The sequence below is a fragment of the Hemiscyllium ocellatum genome, chromosome 32, assembly GCF_020745735.1.
Source record: "Hemiscyllium ocellatum isolate sHemOce1 chromosome 32, sHemOce1.pat.X.cur, whole genome shotgun sequence".
Lineage (NCBI taxonomy): Eukaryota > Metazoa > Chordata > Chondrichthyes > Orectolobiformes > Hemiscylliidae > Hemiscyllium > Hemiscyllium ocellatum.
Genome location: NC_083432.1, coordinates 32042299 through 32058008, shown reverse-complemented (window position 1 = coordinate 32058008; position 15710 = coordinate 32042299). Strand labels below are relative to the sequence as shown.

Genomic DNA, 15710 nt, shown 5'->3' with positions numbered 1-15710 from the left:
GCTGATTGAACTAAATGTTGACAGCAAAACAGCAAGGAGTCAAAGTCAAACATACATAATGAGCAAGGGCCAGCTGAAGCGAGATAAGGACATAGAGTGAAAGCAGAATCTCATGCACATTTTTTGCAATCTGTAAATAAAATTTAAAATAAAGAAATCTTTTTAGATCATTTTAATGTCATTCCTTCCCTGCCAAAGGCTATAACATCAAAGCATGACTTGAAAACAACTAGTGTTTTGTTGACAAAATCAATAACATTATCATCAACAATTCTAATAAACAAGGTCTCAATGCTGCCACTTCTTTATTCAGAAGTTCCGACAGTGTGGAAACAGGCCATTTGGCCCAACAAGTCCACACAGACCCTCTGAAGAGTAACCCACCCAGACCCATTATCCTAACCTATATCTACCCCGACTAATGCAACTAACTACACATCCCGAAACAGTATGGGCAGTTTAGCACGGCCAATTCATGTAACCTACATATCTTTGGATTGCGAGGAAACCAGAATACCTGGAGGAAACCCAATTAGACAGTGGAGAAAGTGCAAACTCCATACAGACTTTTGCCCGAGGCTAGAATCAAGCCCGGGTCTCTGGCACTATGAGGTAACTTTACTGGCCACCAAATCAACCAATGGTTAACCACATTTAGGGATCTATATATTGTAGAGGAAAAGTGCATTGAAGAAATGTTCAGAGCATTTGCAATATAGTGGATGAAATAATTCTGCAGATAGATGTAAAGTGGTACGATATAATTTGGATTATGGAGACTTGGCTGCAGGGTGACCAGGAATGGGAACTGAATCGAGCATAGAACAATCCAGTAAAGTACAGGCTCTTTGGCCCTTGATGTACTGACCTTTTGTCCTACTCTAAGATCAAACTAACCTATATACCCTTCATTTACCTATCCATAAGTCACTTAAATGCCCCTAATGTATCTGATTCTACTATCGCTGCTGGCAGTGCATTCCACAAGCCCACCTCTCTCTATGTAAAGGACCAACCTCTGACATATCCCTAAACCTTCCACCAATCACTTTAAAATTATGCCCCCTTGTGATAGCTATTTCTGCCCTGGGAAAAAAGAGGCTGACTCTTCACTCTATCTATGCCTCTCATCATCTTGTACAGCTCTGTCAAGTCACCTCTCATCCTTCTTCACTCCAATGAGAAAAGCCCTAGCTCTCTTCACCTTTCTTCATAAGACATGCCCTCCATTTCAGACAGCATCCAGGTAAATCTCCTCTGCATCCACTCTAAAGCTTTCACATTCTTCCTATAATGAGGTGACCAGAAGTGGACACAATATTCCAAATGTGATCTAACTAGGGCTCTATAGAGCTGCAGCATAAACTCACAGCTCTTAAACTAAATCCCCCTGCTCATGAAAGCCAACACACCATGCATCTTCTTAACAACCCTCGCATCTTGGATGGCAACTTCAAGGGATCTATGGACATGGACCCCAAGATCCATCTGTTCCTCCACACTGCGAACAATCTTGCCTGTAACCCTGTATTCTGCATTCAAATTTGATCTTCCAAAATGAATCACTTCACACTTTTCCATTTTGAACTCCATCTACCACTTATCAGCTCAGCTCTGCATCCTGTCAATGTCCTGTTGCAACCTACAACAGCCCTCCACACTATCCACAACTCCACCAACTTTTATGTCAACAGCAAACTTACTAGCCCACACTTCCACTTCCTCATCCAAGTAATTTATAAAACTTTCAAAGAACAGAGGTCCCAGAACAGATCCCTGCAGAACACCACTGGTCACCAAGCTGTTGGCTGAATACTTTCCATCTACTACCATTCTCTGTCTTCAATGGGCAAGCCAATTCTGTATCCAGACAGCTAAATTTCCATGTTTCCTATGCCTCCTTACTTTCTGAATGAGCCTACCATGGGAAACCTTATCAAACGCCTTGCTAACATCCATACAGAGCACATCTACTACTCTACCTTCATCAATGCGTTTTGTCACATCCTCAATAAAGATTGTGAAGCATGACCTGCCCCTCATAAAGCCACGCTGACTATCTCTAATCAAACTATGCTTTTCCAAGCAATCATAAATCCTGCCTCTCAGAATCCTCTCCAACAATTTTACTACTGATGTAAGACTGAACTGGTTTATAATTCCCAGAGTTATCCCTCGTCCCTTTCTTGAAAAAGGGAATAACATTTGGAACTCTCCAATCGTCTAGTACAACTGTGAAGCTGCAAAGGTCATCGCCAAAGGCACATCAATCTCTTCCCTCGCTTCCCAAATGAACCTTGGGTATAAACCGTCTGGTCCAGGGACCTATCTAGCCTCAAAATTTTCCAAACTTTCCAGCGCATCCACCTTTTAAAGTCAACCTGTTCAAGCATATCAGACAGTTTCACATTGTGCTCACAAATGACAAGATCCCTCTCAGTAGTGAATACGGAAGCAAAGTATTCATTAAGGATATTCCAGACCTGCTCCCACTCCAGGCACAGGTTTCCTTCACTATTCCAGACTGGGCCTACCCTCACTCTGGCCATCTTCTTGTTCCTCACGCAAGTGTTGAATGCCTTAAGGTTTTCCCTAATTCTACCAGCCAAGGCTTTTCATGCTGCCTTCCAGCTCTCCTCAGTCCATTCTTCAGTTCCTTCCTGGCGACATGGTAAATCTGCAAACCTTTGTCTGATCCTTGCATCGTCAACCTTAAGTAAGCTTCATTCTTCCTCTTGACAAGATGTTCCATATTTCCTGTCACCCAAGGTTCCTTCAACTGACCATCCCTTCCTTGCCTCAGTGGGACAAACCTATCCAGCACTTGCAGCAAGTGCTCCCGAAACAACTTCCACGTTTCTGTCATGCATTTCCCTGAGAATATCTGTTCCCAGCTTATGCTCCACAGTTCCTGCCTAATAGCATTGGAATTAAAAATGTTTGTTTAATTTTCCAAACAGAAAGGTAACACATTAACATTATTGAACAATCATTTTATCAATTGTGCCAGACATTGCATTATTGGATAGATAGGCTACACCTGATGAAAGTAAGGGCAGGGTGTAATCAAAATTTAGGTGTGTAAATACTAAGAAAGAATTTATGGCAGCAACTATTGCTCAATATCCAGGATTTTCCTTTTATTTGTTTGTGTCTTGGGTGTGTTTATTATTGTGTCATTATGTTATTGTGTCAAATAATCTGCCATTATTTATGCCAAAACTAAAATGCTTGGCAATCATGCTTCTATTTTTAAATCTATTCAAAGAGCTATGATAAATCAATCTCAACGTTAAAGTGTTGAACTAATTCATAGAAACAGAATGTACATTGTCAATGTGCTTCATGTGTTCTGCTTCCCACTACTACATTGGATTACAGAATCATCCTCTGAGTTCAACATGAACCAGGATCAACAAAACATAGTGGCTCAGGGAAAGAGGTTGGCTGTTTAGGACTGAGAAGAGGAGAAATTTCTTCATTTGAAAGATTGTGACTCCTGGGAATTCGATATACCAGCAGCTGTGATCTTTCATCCTTGGATATATTCAAGACTGAGGTTGATAGATTTTTGGGCACTATGTTAGTAAGGGTTATGGAGATAGTATAAGAGGTAGAATTGAGGTAGCAGTTCAGTCATAACTGTATTAAATGATGAATCCCAGATTGGGGGCGGGGGGGGGGGGGGGGGACAATGGCCTTGTCATTTTCCTTTGTCTTACCAACTTCTTATGAACAGCTAATGATGATTTCCCTGCAATTATTTAAAATGAAGATGATCTGTTTGAGGGGGTAAATGGACTGATTATGACAGAGTTACAGTAAATATTAGGTGTTTGTTCCTCAGATGAAGTAAGTTTAATTTCCCATCAGCTTTCTGTGTGATGGTTTCCAAGCTATCCTGATGCATTGTTGTAAGTGGCTCAGAGATTGTTTGATCATGGCTGGTTAATGTCACTACCTTCAATGGGACAGGAAGAAACACAGCTCAAGTTACCCAGGTTCTGGACTCAACCAATGCTTTTTAGGGGACAAGCTGAAATATCAGCAGAGACATGCTTCACTCATTCCAATACTCTCATCCATGGCAGTGATCAAGTGCTGCCTCGTAGCAAGGGGATTCATGCAATAATAATGGAAGATGTTGCTATCTCTTATATTGGCAAATTCATCTGTATTTTTGCAGAATTCTACACTTGAACAGAGGCGGTGGCTGTTTAGGGGAGGAAGTGATTTTAGTTAATGAAGAAGTGAAAAAAATTGGAGGTTGAATGTTTTGCTTATAACTTCCCAAGTGTTCTCATATGTTCCACTCGCTTCCTTGCAGTCTTCCATTGTTTGAGTATGATGTAAATATTCGACACAGAGATGTTCTGCCTAGCAGATGAGAAATGTGCTCTATGCATATTATTGCTGTTGTGATGCTAGGAATATAGGCAATACATCCCAATGTGTGACAGACTGTATCAAACACCCATCTGCAGCAGCCAACATACTAACTTTGCTCACCAGCCCAATCATAGTCAGATTGTCCTTCTATTCTTTTGTTTAATGTTCACACTGAAGCCCTCATTTCTAGTCTCAAGTTCAGATCCTGGCTTCTTTAGAAATGTGGAGACTAGTTGAAATCACACAGATCCCCAGTAATGCTGGATAGTCAGGGAAGGTCAAGCCATCAGCCCTTTTGCAGCTGTCAGTGTGCTCTGGTCAAACACAGCCACTTTGACAACTTTTGTGATAGGATAGATATGGAAGGCAAATGCTGAGTTGGGTTGACAGTTGGTTAAGGGATTGAGATGCCAGGTAGGTAGGGTGTTAATGTACCAGGTAGGTAGGATACCAGAGAATTAAGTTGCCAGATGGGTAGGGTGAAAGATGCCAAGTGGATAGGGTGCTGAGTGAATATGGGTGAGGTAGAGCTTACAATAGGTTTGGAGATGTGGAGGTATTGAGACTGTTGGCTCTGGAGTGGGGAGAATTCATAGTTCCAGTGATGGAATGGGGAAGTTGGAATCAGTGGAGATGTGGTGTAGATGGGATGTTGGGGATGCTGTGCATCTGTTAAATGTGGGGGCTGGGGAACATGTGTTATGTTTTATGGCTGGTGGATACAGAGTGTGTGTGTGTGGGCAGCAGTGTGGTAGTGTCAGGGTCAGTGAAGTGATGTTCTCAGGTCTCAGGATGGGTTTGGAATTGTGTTGCATTGGGAAGCATCTGGCTGGCATTTGGGGAGGTTGTTTGTCAGGGGTTGTAGTGTTGTAAGAAGGCTGGGGAGATGAAGTGTGTGTGTGGGGGTGGTGAGATGAGGTGGCTGTGGATGGTTTGTGGTACCTTGGATGGAGGTCAGTCTAATAGCTGGGAATTTTGTGCAATCTTTGAATTTCTCAACTTGTCCTGGTTTACTATTAACTTAAAGGAAACAGGCTCCTCCAAATTCTCCAATGTTAAGGGTTTTGTTGAGTCTTCCAGATGATTAGATTAGATTAGATTACTTACAGTGTGGAAACTGGCCCTTCGGCCCAACAAGTCCACACCCACCCGCCGAAGCGCAACCCACCCATACCCCTACATTTACCCCTTATCTAACACTACGGGCAATTTAGCATGGCCAATTCACCTGACCCGCACATCTCTGGACTGTGGGAGGATACCGGAGCACCCAGAGGAAACCCACGCAGACACGGGGAGAACGTGCAAACTCCACACAGTCAGTCGCCTGAGTCAGGAATTGAACCCGGGTCTCAGGCGCTGGGTCCAACAGCAGTGCTAACCACTGTGCCACCGTGCCACTCACGATGCAGAAGAATTTTCCAGACAATTCTCGTGGGGTCTGCTGTATCTGGTATTCAGCAGGATCCCAACATATTTTTCCAATACCTGTCTGGCTAGAAATATCTGGACCAAATTGTCCAACCAGGAATGGAAAACATTTGTGAAATAATCCTGACTGCGTTAGGAATTGTACTGGAAATCAATTTGAGAGCAGTTGAGTTTGCAATGTGACTAATTTGTAGATGCCAGAAGCTATGATATAATTCACAGCTAGGTCCCTCTTCTTGAGCGGCAAATGGAATATATTTCTGCACATTATTCTATGATTTATGGGTCAATGGGAACTGCTCATAGCTGTTTCAACCCCACTGTAATATTCTGACCAATCAGAGTTGATCTGACACGGTTTGAGTTCAATGTGGAAACTTAGGCAATCAATAGTTTCTGCTGCACCTCATGTCAAGCATAGTCAAACCAATCATTATTCTCTTCTCATGCTGTATAAGTGTCTAGTTTAATGAAGGCAAATAAAATTTTGGTATTCATTGCTCAAAGAATAAAGTAAAGAAGTACGGTGGTGCTGCTGTAACTGTACAGGGTATTAGTGAGACTGCACCTCAAGTATTGCATAAAGTTTGGTCCCTTTGCTTGAGGAGGGATATAGTTGCACTGTAGGCAGTCTGGAGGAGGTTCACTAGATTGCTCCCGGAGATGAAGGGTTAGTTTAATTTTCACTGAATGGTTAATCCCTAATAGATTGCAACATGCTGGCATTTTTAATTAAAACTGGTCAGGTGTTTCGTTGCCTACAGTTGCTATTAGAGTGCATTTACATAATGATTACTAGGTATCGCTGTATTGCAACATCAATTCAATATGACAGTTCCTTGTTGGAACTTATCCAGAAGCCTGCAATTATATTTCCTATTCAACTTATTCAAAAATGCTAGAATATTCTTCTGGAGCAGATGGGATTTGAGCCCTGGCCTTTTGGTTCAGAGATAGGGACACTCTCACAGAACCCTCCAAAACAGCTGACTCCCAATGGGATCAGAGACACTTTGCATTTATTTTCTAATTAATTCTGTTCAGCGATGCTATTGAATACTTCTTGAGCAGTTTGGGATTGGCCCCAGCTCTCCTCCTGGTCTAGAAATGAACAAGGACCACTAGACTCAAAACATGATCTCTGTTTTCTCTCCAGAGATGCTGCCATACTTTTGGAGTATCTCCAGCAATTTCTGTTTCTGAAATAAAATTAAAAGTCAAATTATAATCAGTAGTAATGAATTTGTAATTAGTATAATTATCCATAAAAGCATCTTATAGGAAGCAGTTTATTAAAATGTAGCAGGTTCAGAAAAGATTTATCAAGATCTTGCCAGGACAGCAGGGTTTGAGTTATAAAGAGAGGTTGGGTAGGTCAGGACATTTTTCACTGGAGAGAAGGAGATTAAGGGATGATCAATTAAAGGTTTGTAAGATCATGAAAGGCATGGATATGGTGAATAGCAAAAGTATTTTCCCTATGGTGGGAGGGGGGCAGAAGAGGCTCAAAACAAGAGGGCGTATTTTTAAGGTGAGAGGAGATAGATTTAAAAGGGACATGAGGGGCAATTTCCTCACACAGAGTGTGGTTCGTATGTGGAATGAACTGGCAGAGAAAGTGGTATATGCAGGTACAATTACAACATGTAAAAGACATTTAGACAGGTAAATGAAAAGGAAAGGCTGAGAGGGATGTGGGCCAAATGCAGGTAAGTGGGGCGAGTTTAGTTTGGGGAATTTGGTCGTCTTGGCTGAGTTGGATTGAAGGGTCTGTTTCTGTGCTCTAAAACTCTATGACACTATAAGGGCAGCACAGTGGCTCAGTGGTTAGCACTGCTGCCTCACAGCACCAGGGACACAGGTTTGATTCCAGCCTCAGCTGACTGTCTGTGTGGTGTCTGCACATTTTCCCTGTGTCTGCGTGGGTTTCCACCCACAGTCCAAAGATGTGCAGCTCAGGTGAATTGGCCATGTGTTAGGTGCATTAGTCAGAGGGAAATGGATCTAGGTGGGCTACTCTTCAGAGAGTAGGTGTGGACTTGTTGGGCCGAAGGGCCTGCTTCCACCCTGTAGAGGAATCTATAACTCCATTTGATTTTGATCCTTTCCCCTCTCTCTAACTCTGCTTCAGTTTTGAGGCCTGCATTGCTCTCAATGAGTTTGCCCAATAAATGAATCCATTGGAAATACAGTAGATTTACTGGTTGTGGTTAATCGACGAGAACAATTTCTGCGATGATTTGTTCATGGGGAACAAAAACAGTCATTTGTTTGTAAGAGATCTTTTGCAAACATAAAGAAGAAAATTAAAATGAATTGGGGGTGGGACTCTTGTGGTAGAGCATTGGCAGTGCCCCTAGTCTTTGAGCCATGAATGCTTCAGGTCAAGTGCCCCCCCTCCCCCCAACCGATCCAGAGGTATATACCGATATGTCTGAACAGATTGAACAGGAGATATGTAAAACTGCATGAGAAGCATATAACTATTGGAAATAATTACCATTTAACATTACAGAATACAGGGCTCAATCTTACCAGAAATTGATTAAGTGTCAGTTTTGTCAAGTTTCATAGAAGGTTCCTCACTGAGGGGTCGAGCGAGTTTCACCAATGATTGCCCCAAACCTACCTCAGTAACACCATAACATGACTCTTTGCTAGCACAATTCTCCCACTCACTCCTACCAGAGGTACCCACAATGTCTCTTCATCCACTCTGAGGAGACGATATTGGCCCTGTCTCAGATCCCTTCAGTGGAGATACCTAAACCTCCATGTTCTTGCACCAATCAAGAAGCATTGTTCCTTGTTGTGTTACTCTCCCATTTCCCCCACTGGGATTGCACGATTATCATTGCCACAACATCTACTTCTTGGTTGTGAACAGTTTCTTTCTTTGGTCTCCTGTGGGTAAAAGCAGCAAGTTCACAGCCTCTGTTCTCAACAGGGCAGCTGCTCAAGACAAACTGCTTTCCACTTCTGAGGAAGCGAGCACTGATGCCTTAGAGGAAGACGAGCTGGGCTTCCTTTTTCATCTCCCAGCAGCTCTGGTAGGAACATTTGAGAGACATAGATAGACTGACACAAGGAGATTGTTGTGTTGAACCTTAGGTTCCTATTTTCAGCAAAAATACAATGCAGTCTGTCACTGTGCTCATTTGCTGTCCAATTACTGTCATGAATACAACAGGAATTCTTCTCAAGTCAATTCACGTCAATGTCAGTGTCACATGTACAGTACTGGTTATACACCTGAATAAAATTATTATCAATCTTTAACATACTTTCAGAAATTTATTTATTTTTAGGAAACTATTTCTACCAAGCATGAGTGATTGGAAAGCATTATCAGTACTTTAAGAGACTGATTATAAATAAGTTGGAATTTTCTATTCCGTCTTGGATCGTCTCATGCAGTATTATGTAAATAACACCCTTAATCATTTACAGAAAAAGACTTACACATTATTAGCAGTTAGCAATTGTGACAAAGATCAAATGATTGAACATTTGTTTGACAATGTAAATGTGAACAATTTCTGACAGCACGAATTATGATAAAACTGTTACCATAAACCACAGGATTTGTAGATCAATGTCTTACATTTTCCATGTGAGTTGGGAGCTTTATTTGAAATGTTGTCAGTATTTGTGACAAAAATGGAATGTATGTCCAGTCAGGCTTGAACTTTCTAAGTATATTAAAAACATCTGTACAATTGATCAATTTAAATCTGACACTTCAGAATAAATGGACAAAACAATTATCAGCGATATTTCCTCAATGTACTTAATATGCGTTGCACTTTGCTTGTAACATCAAGTCACAGAATCACCTCAGTTTCTCCACACAATGCTATTGCAAATATATGAGTCAATGTACACCCAACATTGTCAAAGTACAGCAATGTTCTTGATTAGCATTTCCCTTTGAAAATATTCACGATATTCATTGCAGTTAGTGAGATAGCAGTGCTCATGGAAACAGACCAAGCTTTATGTTCCTTTTGATTCATTATAGAAAATAGTCGGTCATTTAGCCTCTCAAGTCTGCTCCACCTTTCAATGAGACCAGAATGACCATCTGAAAACGGGAGTACTAAACCTGTACCGTTCTTTCACATAGAAGTTTGTTTCTGATGTCACTCCTGAAAGGTCTACTTTGAAGACTTAGGCTGGATGCCCTAATTCCTGATTCGTAAACTAACAGAAATAATTTTCTTTGCTAATCAGTAGCCCATTACATCTTGAAGGCTCCAATCAAATCACTTTTTAATCTTTTAATTTCTAAGTTCAAAACCTAATGACCTTGGTTTGATTTGTCTCACAAGTACTTGCAGAATTACATTTTATTTTGCTCAAAAGCTGTATAAATCCAAATAAGTTTCTGTAACTCCCACTTTAGAAATAGAACCAGCCTGACCTAACTTTGGGAAACAGACAGACTTTAACTTCACATCTTCAATGCACTATCTAAGCTGAGATGACACCTATTGCTAAAGGCTATGTAGAAAATGTAACTTTGAAAAAGCTCTGTGATTTACATATGAAGGAACTGAAGCTAACGTGGTCATTCTAAAAGATGAAAGACTTAATCTAAGTTTGTTTAATGTCACATTCCATGACACTGCAATCCTGTTGCTATAAAATCTGTGTCTTATGATTCTGCTCAACAATCACCTGATGAAGAAACAGCACTTCAAAACCTAATGCTTCCAAATAAATGTTTTGTCTGATTTTAACTTTGTCCACTCTACTCCAACACTGGCACTTCCAAATCTTGAATATTTAGACTGTATGCCCTAGTTCTTTATTCCTAAACCAGCAGGAGAAATTTTCTTTGCTAATCAGTAGCCCAAATATCTTGAGAGCTCCAATCAAATCATCTATTAATCTTCTAATTTCTAAGTTCAAAACCTTCTGACCATGGTTTGTTTAGTCTCACCTTGTAATTCATTCCTTGTGTGTCCAGATAGCGTTCAAGCAAATCGAATCTGCATTCCCTCTAAAGCTAATGTACTGTACACAAAGGTAGTGCCACCTTGTGACAGACATGTGTCTATCTGTGGTCTAACCAAGGCTTTGTATCGTTGTAGCATGACTAAAACACTTCTGGTTTTGTGGTATTCAGGCTAATGCTGTTCGGTAGACCAGCAATCAATGGGTATATTAGTTTAAATGATTGGAGGTTTTGCTGAACAGGAGGTAGTATTCCTGCCTTGCAGCAGAAGGTCTGGTTTAAGTTCAACCCAAGGACTTGAAGGTTAACAGCAATGTATTCATGAGGTGGCCAGAAATGTTGGGTATGAACCTGTAACTCTTTCCATTAATTCCCTAAAAGAGGCAGCAAAATTGGGAGTGATTCCTGTTTAGCTATTTCCTCGAACAAGTCCCACACTGGGACTTAACGGCGAAAGGAAATAATACAGACAACAAGCAAAACTAATGTCATTTACAAAATACCATGCAAGCACTATAACAAACACTACATTGGACAAGCAGGCAGAAAACTAGCCACCAGGATACATGAACACCAACTAGCCACAAAAAGACATGACCCTTTCTCACTAGTATCCTCACATATGGATGAGGAAGGACACCACTTCGACTGGGACAACACATCCATCCTAAGACAAGCCAAACAAAGACATGTCTGGAAATGAACCTTCCAGCTCAGCGAGCAAACCTACATCCAATATGGAAAAGTGTATGTTCCCACAACAATACTGACTCCTTGGGGGTGATGACGCTTTTGGCTACGTTGGTGTGGATTAGGTGGGTGCCAATAGCACAGGGCTTGATCCCCATCCTGGCTGAGGTGGAGTCAGGACCTACTCTAGTCCTGCTGTGTGCTGAAGATTAGAGCAGTATAAGACAGACTTGTAAAAGCTGTAAATATGGGAAATAAGTTCTGCAACATTTTCTCTTTATTCCAGATTGCCAGCACCAACAGTCATATGCTTCTGTACTGATAAATGCAATGATCTGAAATATTCTTTCTATATTAAAGAATGTAGGTTCCTAGACTCTGGATATATTAACTTGCTATTAGTGATAGTGAGATAATGGCAGCCTTGTGGAATTGTAGACTCATAAAAAAAAATAAAGGAACACATAGAGCCATATTTACAGGTTTCTTGAAGAGAGCCTCCTGTACAGATGTTTTTAATTGTTAATTCCACTGCTGTACTGTCTAGTTAGATGTGATGTATATATTGTGAACTCAGTTAATGCTGCCCATTAAAGAACTCCAGCAACATAACTGTTACTAACTGAAATATATTTAGCAATGGCTTTGACAAAGCAAAGACAACTACACTTTCTAAAAATTTCAATGTATGTTTTTGGACATATTGATTTCCGAACTTATTCTCTGGAAACTCAATGTGTTTGAGGTATTTAGTTTAATTTCTTGATCAATGAAAATGGATTGAATTCAAGAGGCATGAAATCAACAAGCTTCGAAGAATATTGGGACATGCAGCTAATGGACTAAGTCTGAAGCATTTTCATGCAGAAGAGGTGAGAGATCAGCAGGAATCCCAATCCATTCAGGTAAGAAAGCTGCTTCATATTTAAACACCTTTAGGAAAGGTGACTCAGGCAAAGTAAAGTTTGTGAGGTAAATTGTCTCCCCACCTGCCAAGTAGCCAGCCCAGAAACCAAATGTCCCGATTGTCATTATTGTGTGGTTACAATGTGCAAGGATAGAAAAGTCAAAAGTGACAGTAGCCTGCTTGGGATCATCTGAAAAGTAAACATCTCCTTTGGAGTTATTAATGTTTTGCTTACACCAGTCCATTCCATTGCTTGTCACTGCAAAAACCACATTTTTGTATTTATTTCTGAAGTAGGCCATTGCTGTGTCTAAATATTTCTTATCAGCTATAACTCCTTTCCAAATATTTGGCATGACATGTATATAATCTCCCCTTCGAACATGAACACCAACATACGTCACATTCTTTCGCTCACCTCTAATGTGTCTTAGGAATGCATTAGCCTCTTCTACAATAAAATCATGCATAGTTAACTCACGAAGAATTTCTGAACGGATATGATGATAGAATGTCCAGGAACACGTGTATCCTGAGAGGCTGACATAATTTCCTTGAATACTACAGTACCGATCCTCCATCCAGTCATTAAGATTATAATTCTTCCAATGTATTTTCTTTCTCACACTATCATGGAGGGTTGGAAGGGTAATTTTGAAGATAGGGGACAGGTAATTGGCCATGGAAGGCAAAATATATGCTTGATAACCATTCAATTTTGCCAATGCATATAGTGTTGCATACTCCCCCATCTGGTTGCCAAGTCGTCCAATGGAGTTAATTGTCCAAAATCCCTTTGAAGAAATCACCACCTTTGAAGAATTCTTCTCTGCTTCACTTTCCAATATTATGGATGTATTTTCCAAAGATTGGACATATTTGAACATTGCGTGATATTTTAAATGATATTTATACATTACAGAAACTGTCATTATGAAATAAAAGAATGTTAGAAAGGCTATCACTTTCATGGCTGGATCAGCACAACGTTTGTTCAAAAGAGCCATATCCAGAGATTCTTCACGTTGTGAGTCGCAGTTTATGATTTCCTCAAGTGGAGTATCTGAAAATCAAGAAATCATTTATTAATACAATAACAATGATGAAGGACAAGTTTCCAAATATTGCTGTCGGATTATTTATTTAACAAAGCTCCTTTTGAGAAATAAATATGACGCATAATTGATAAAATTGAGGGTTTAACATCTTTCTGCAAATTGATAGAAAGTGACAGGATAGATAGGGAATGAAAATGTAGTTGCACAATTAGTGCATGAAAACTTGGCAAATCACTTAAATGATAGATGTGACATCTGGCATGAGTTGTATTCTCCAGCTTTTTACTGTTTCAGATCGATTGATTTGGTAAAAAAAAAGGAGTCCTGTGGAGGAGAATTGGTTTTATCTTCTATTTGCTGAATGGTCAAGGTACAGAAGGACAGATATGGGCAATCCAGTGGAGGGCAGAACAAATCTTTGGTACTATTGCCAGAATGTTGCCAGGGCCCACAGCCTTTGCAGTATCAACTTGCAGTTCCCTGCCATTTTAAAATGTTACTGATCAATTTGGAGTTTACAATATCTCTCAGTTTCCCACAGTTACAATTTAAAATTAATGAGTTACACTTGAAATTTATAATAAGTTAAATTTGTTCAGTGCTTGGTTAAGTTACTGCATTCAGTTTCATTTGGGGACAAACTTGAAACACTGTACTCCTAACCAATGCCTCCACACGTAAACCTTCAGGTCTTACGGCCTGTGATTCCCTCTCTTGGAACCTCGATGTCCCTTGCTTCCTCTTGGGCCACATTTCATGTGGAAATAATCAGGTGGCATCTCTACTTTCATTGCACCAAATTCCTTCACTTACCAAATTCCCTGCTTGAGGCATCCGGTGTCCCTGTTTGTATTCTCCAGCTTTGTGGTCACGTCATTTCAACACACAAGTGCCAGCACTGAAAACATAAAGCTGTAGTTATGTTCTAAGGAGCAAAATTAATGGAAACTGCAAGCAATGGATCTGTATGTAGGCAGTAATACCATGACACAGCATGTATACAATATCGATGCTAAATTGTTTTAAAATTAATTATAGTGATGCTATATTCTCAAAGCCATTTTATTCATTCACAGGATGAAGGCATTACTCATCAGGTCAGCGTTTATTGCTAATCCCCAGTTGCTCAGGGGACAGTAGAGAGTCAACCACATAGCTGTGGGAGTGAAATCAGATGATTACATTAGATGAGATTCCGTACACTGTGGTAACAGCCCCCAACAACTCCACACCGACCCTCTGAAGAGTAACCCACCCAAACCCATATCCCCCTAACTAATGCGCCTAACACAATGGGCAATTTAACATGGCCAATTCACCTGAACTGCACATCTTTGGACTGTGGGAGGAAACCAAAGGAAACCCACGCGTAGAATGTGCAAACTCCACACAGACAGTCATCCGAGACTGGGATTGAACCTGAGACCCTGGTGCTGTGAGGCAGTAGTGCTAACCACTGAGCCACCATGCCGCCCATAGGTCAGATTTTGTACATTAGACCAGTAGTTTACTTCCCTGAAGGACATTAATGAATCAGATGGATTTTTCACAACAATTGGTTCATGGCCATCATAAGACTCTTAATTTCAGCTTTTCTTTTAATTCAAATTCCATCATCGACCCGACTTGAACCCGAGTCCCCAGAACATTGCCTGGTTCTCTGGATGAACAATCCAATGACAATACCATTTGGCCATATTCTCCCCACTGAAAATGAAGATTCGTAGCTTTGACTGAACAGATTTGCCATTTATTTCTTCCCACAGCTCAAAAGGTTATTTGTCAACTGGACTTAATATTTCAGTTTACCAGCTTGGGAAGTAATGACACTATATTATCTCCAAATTTATAATAATTTCTTCCAATCTCATTTCTCTGAGTTTGAGATGAAGGAGTTTATGATTGCTCCATTGTTTTCAAGAAGGAGCAATTCAGAGATTTGGCTACTTTCACAATCAGCAGAATCCCTTTCCAGAAACAGAACTTACAATTTACTCTTCTCATTTTTATACAAACAAAATCAGAATCACAGCAGACTCAAAATATTAGACCAGAAGTCCATAAAATAACACATAGGAGAAGAAATTAGGCCATTCAGCCCAACGAATCTGCTCTGCCATTCAATCATGGCTGATAGGTTTCTCAAACCAATTCTCCCACTTTCTCTCCATAACCCTTGATCCTTCCTTTACAATCCAAAATCTATCTATTTCAGTCTGAAGACCTTCTGTGGCAAAGAATTCCACAGATTCCCACTCTCTGGCTGAAGAAGTTT

At 40.4% G+C, this 15710-nt stretch overlaps 1 protein-coding gene across 1 annotated transcript; it reads right to left on the bottom strand.

Annotated features, from left to right (window-relative positions):
- Positions 1–12304: 12304 nt before the first annotated feature.
- On the bottom strand, positions 12305–13264 carry LOC132830764 (galactoside alpha-(1,2)-fucosyltransferase 2-like). The gene has a single exon (XM_060848603.1). It carries the CDS (start codon positions 13262–13264, stop codon positions 12305–12307), a length of 960 nt encoding a protein of 319 aa, XP_060704586.1.
- Between the last annotated feature and the right edge of the window lie 2446 nt (positions 13265–15710).

What these genes read in the sequence shown, in the direction of transcription:
- LOC132830764 (XM_060848603.1), bottom strand. Translation starts at nt 13,264, where the DNA reads ATGTTCAAATATGTCCAATCTTTGGAAAATACATCCATAATATTGGAA.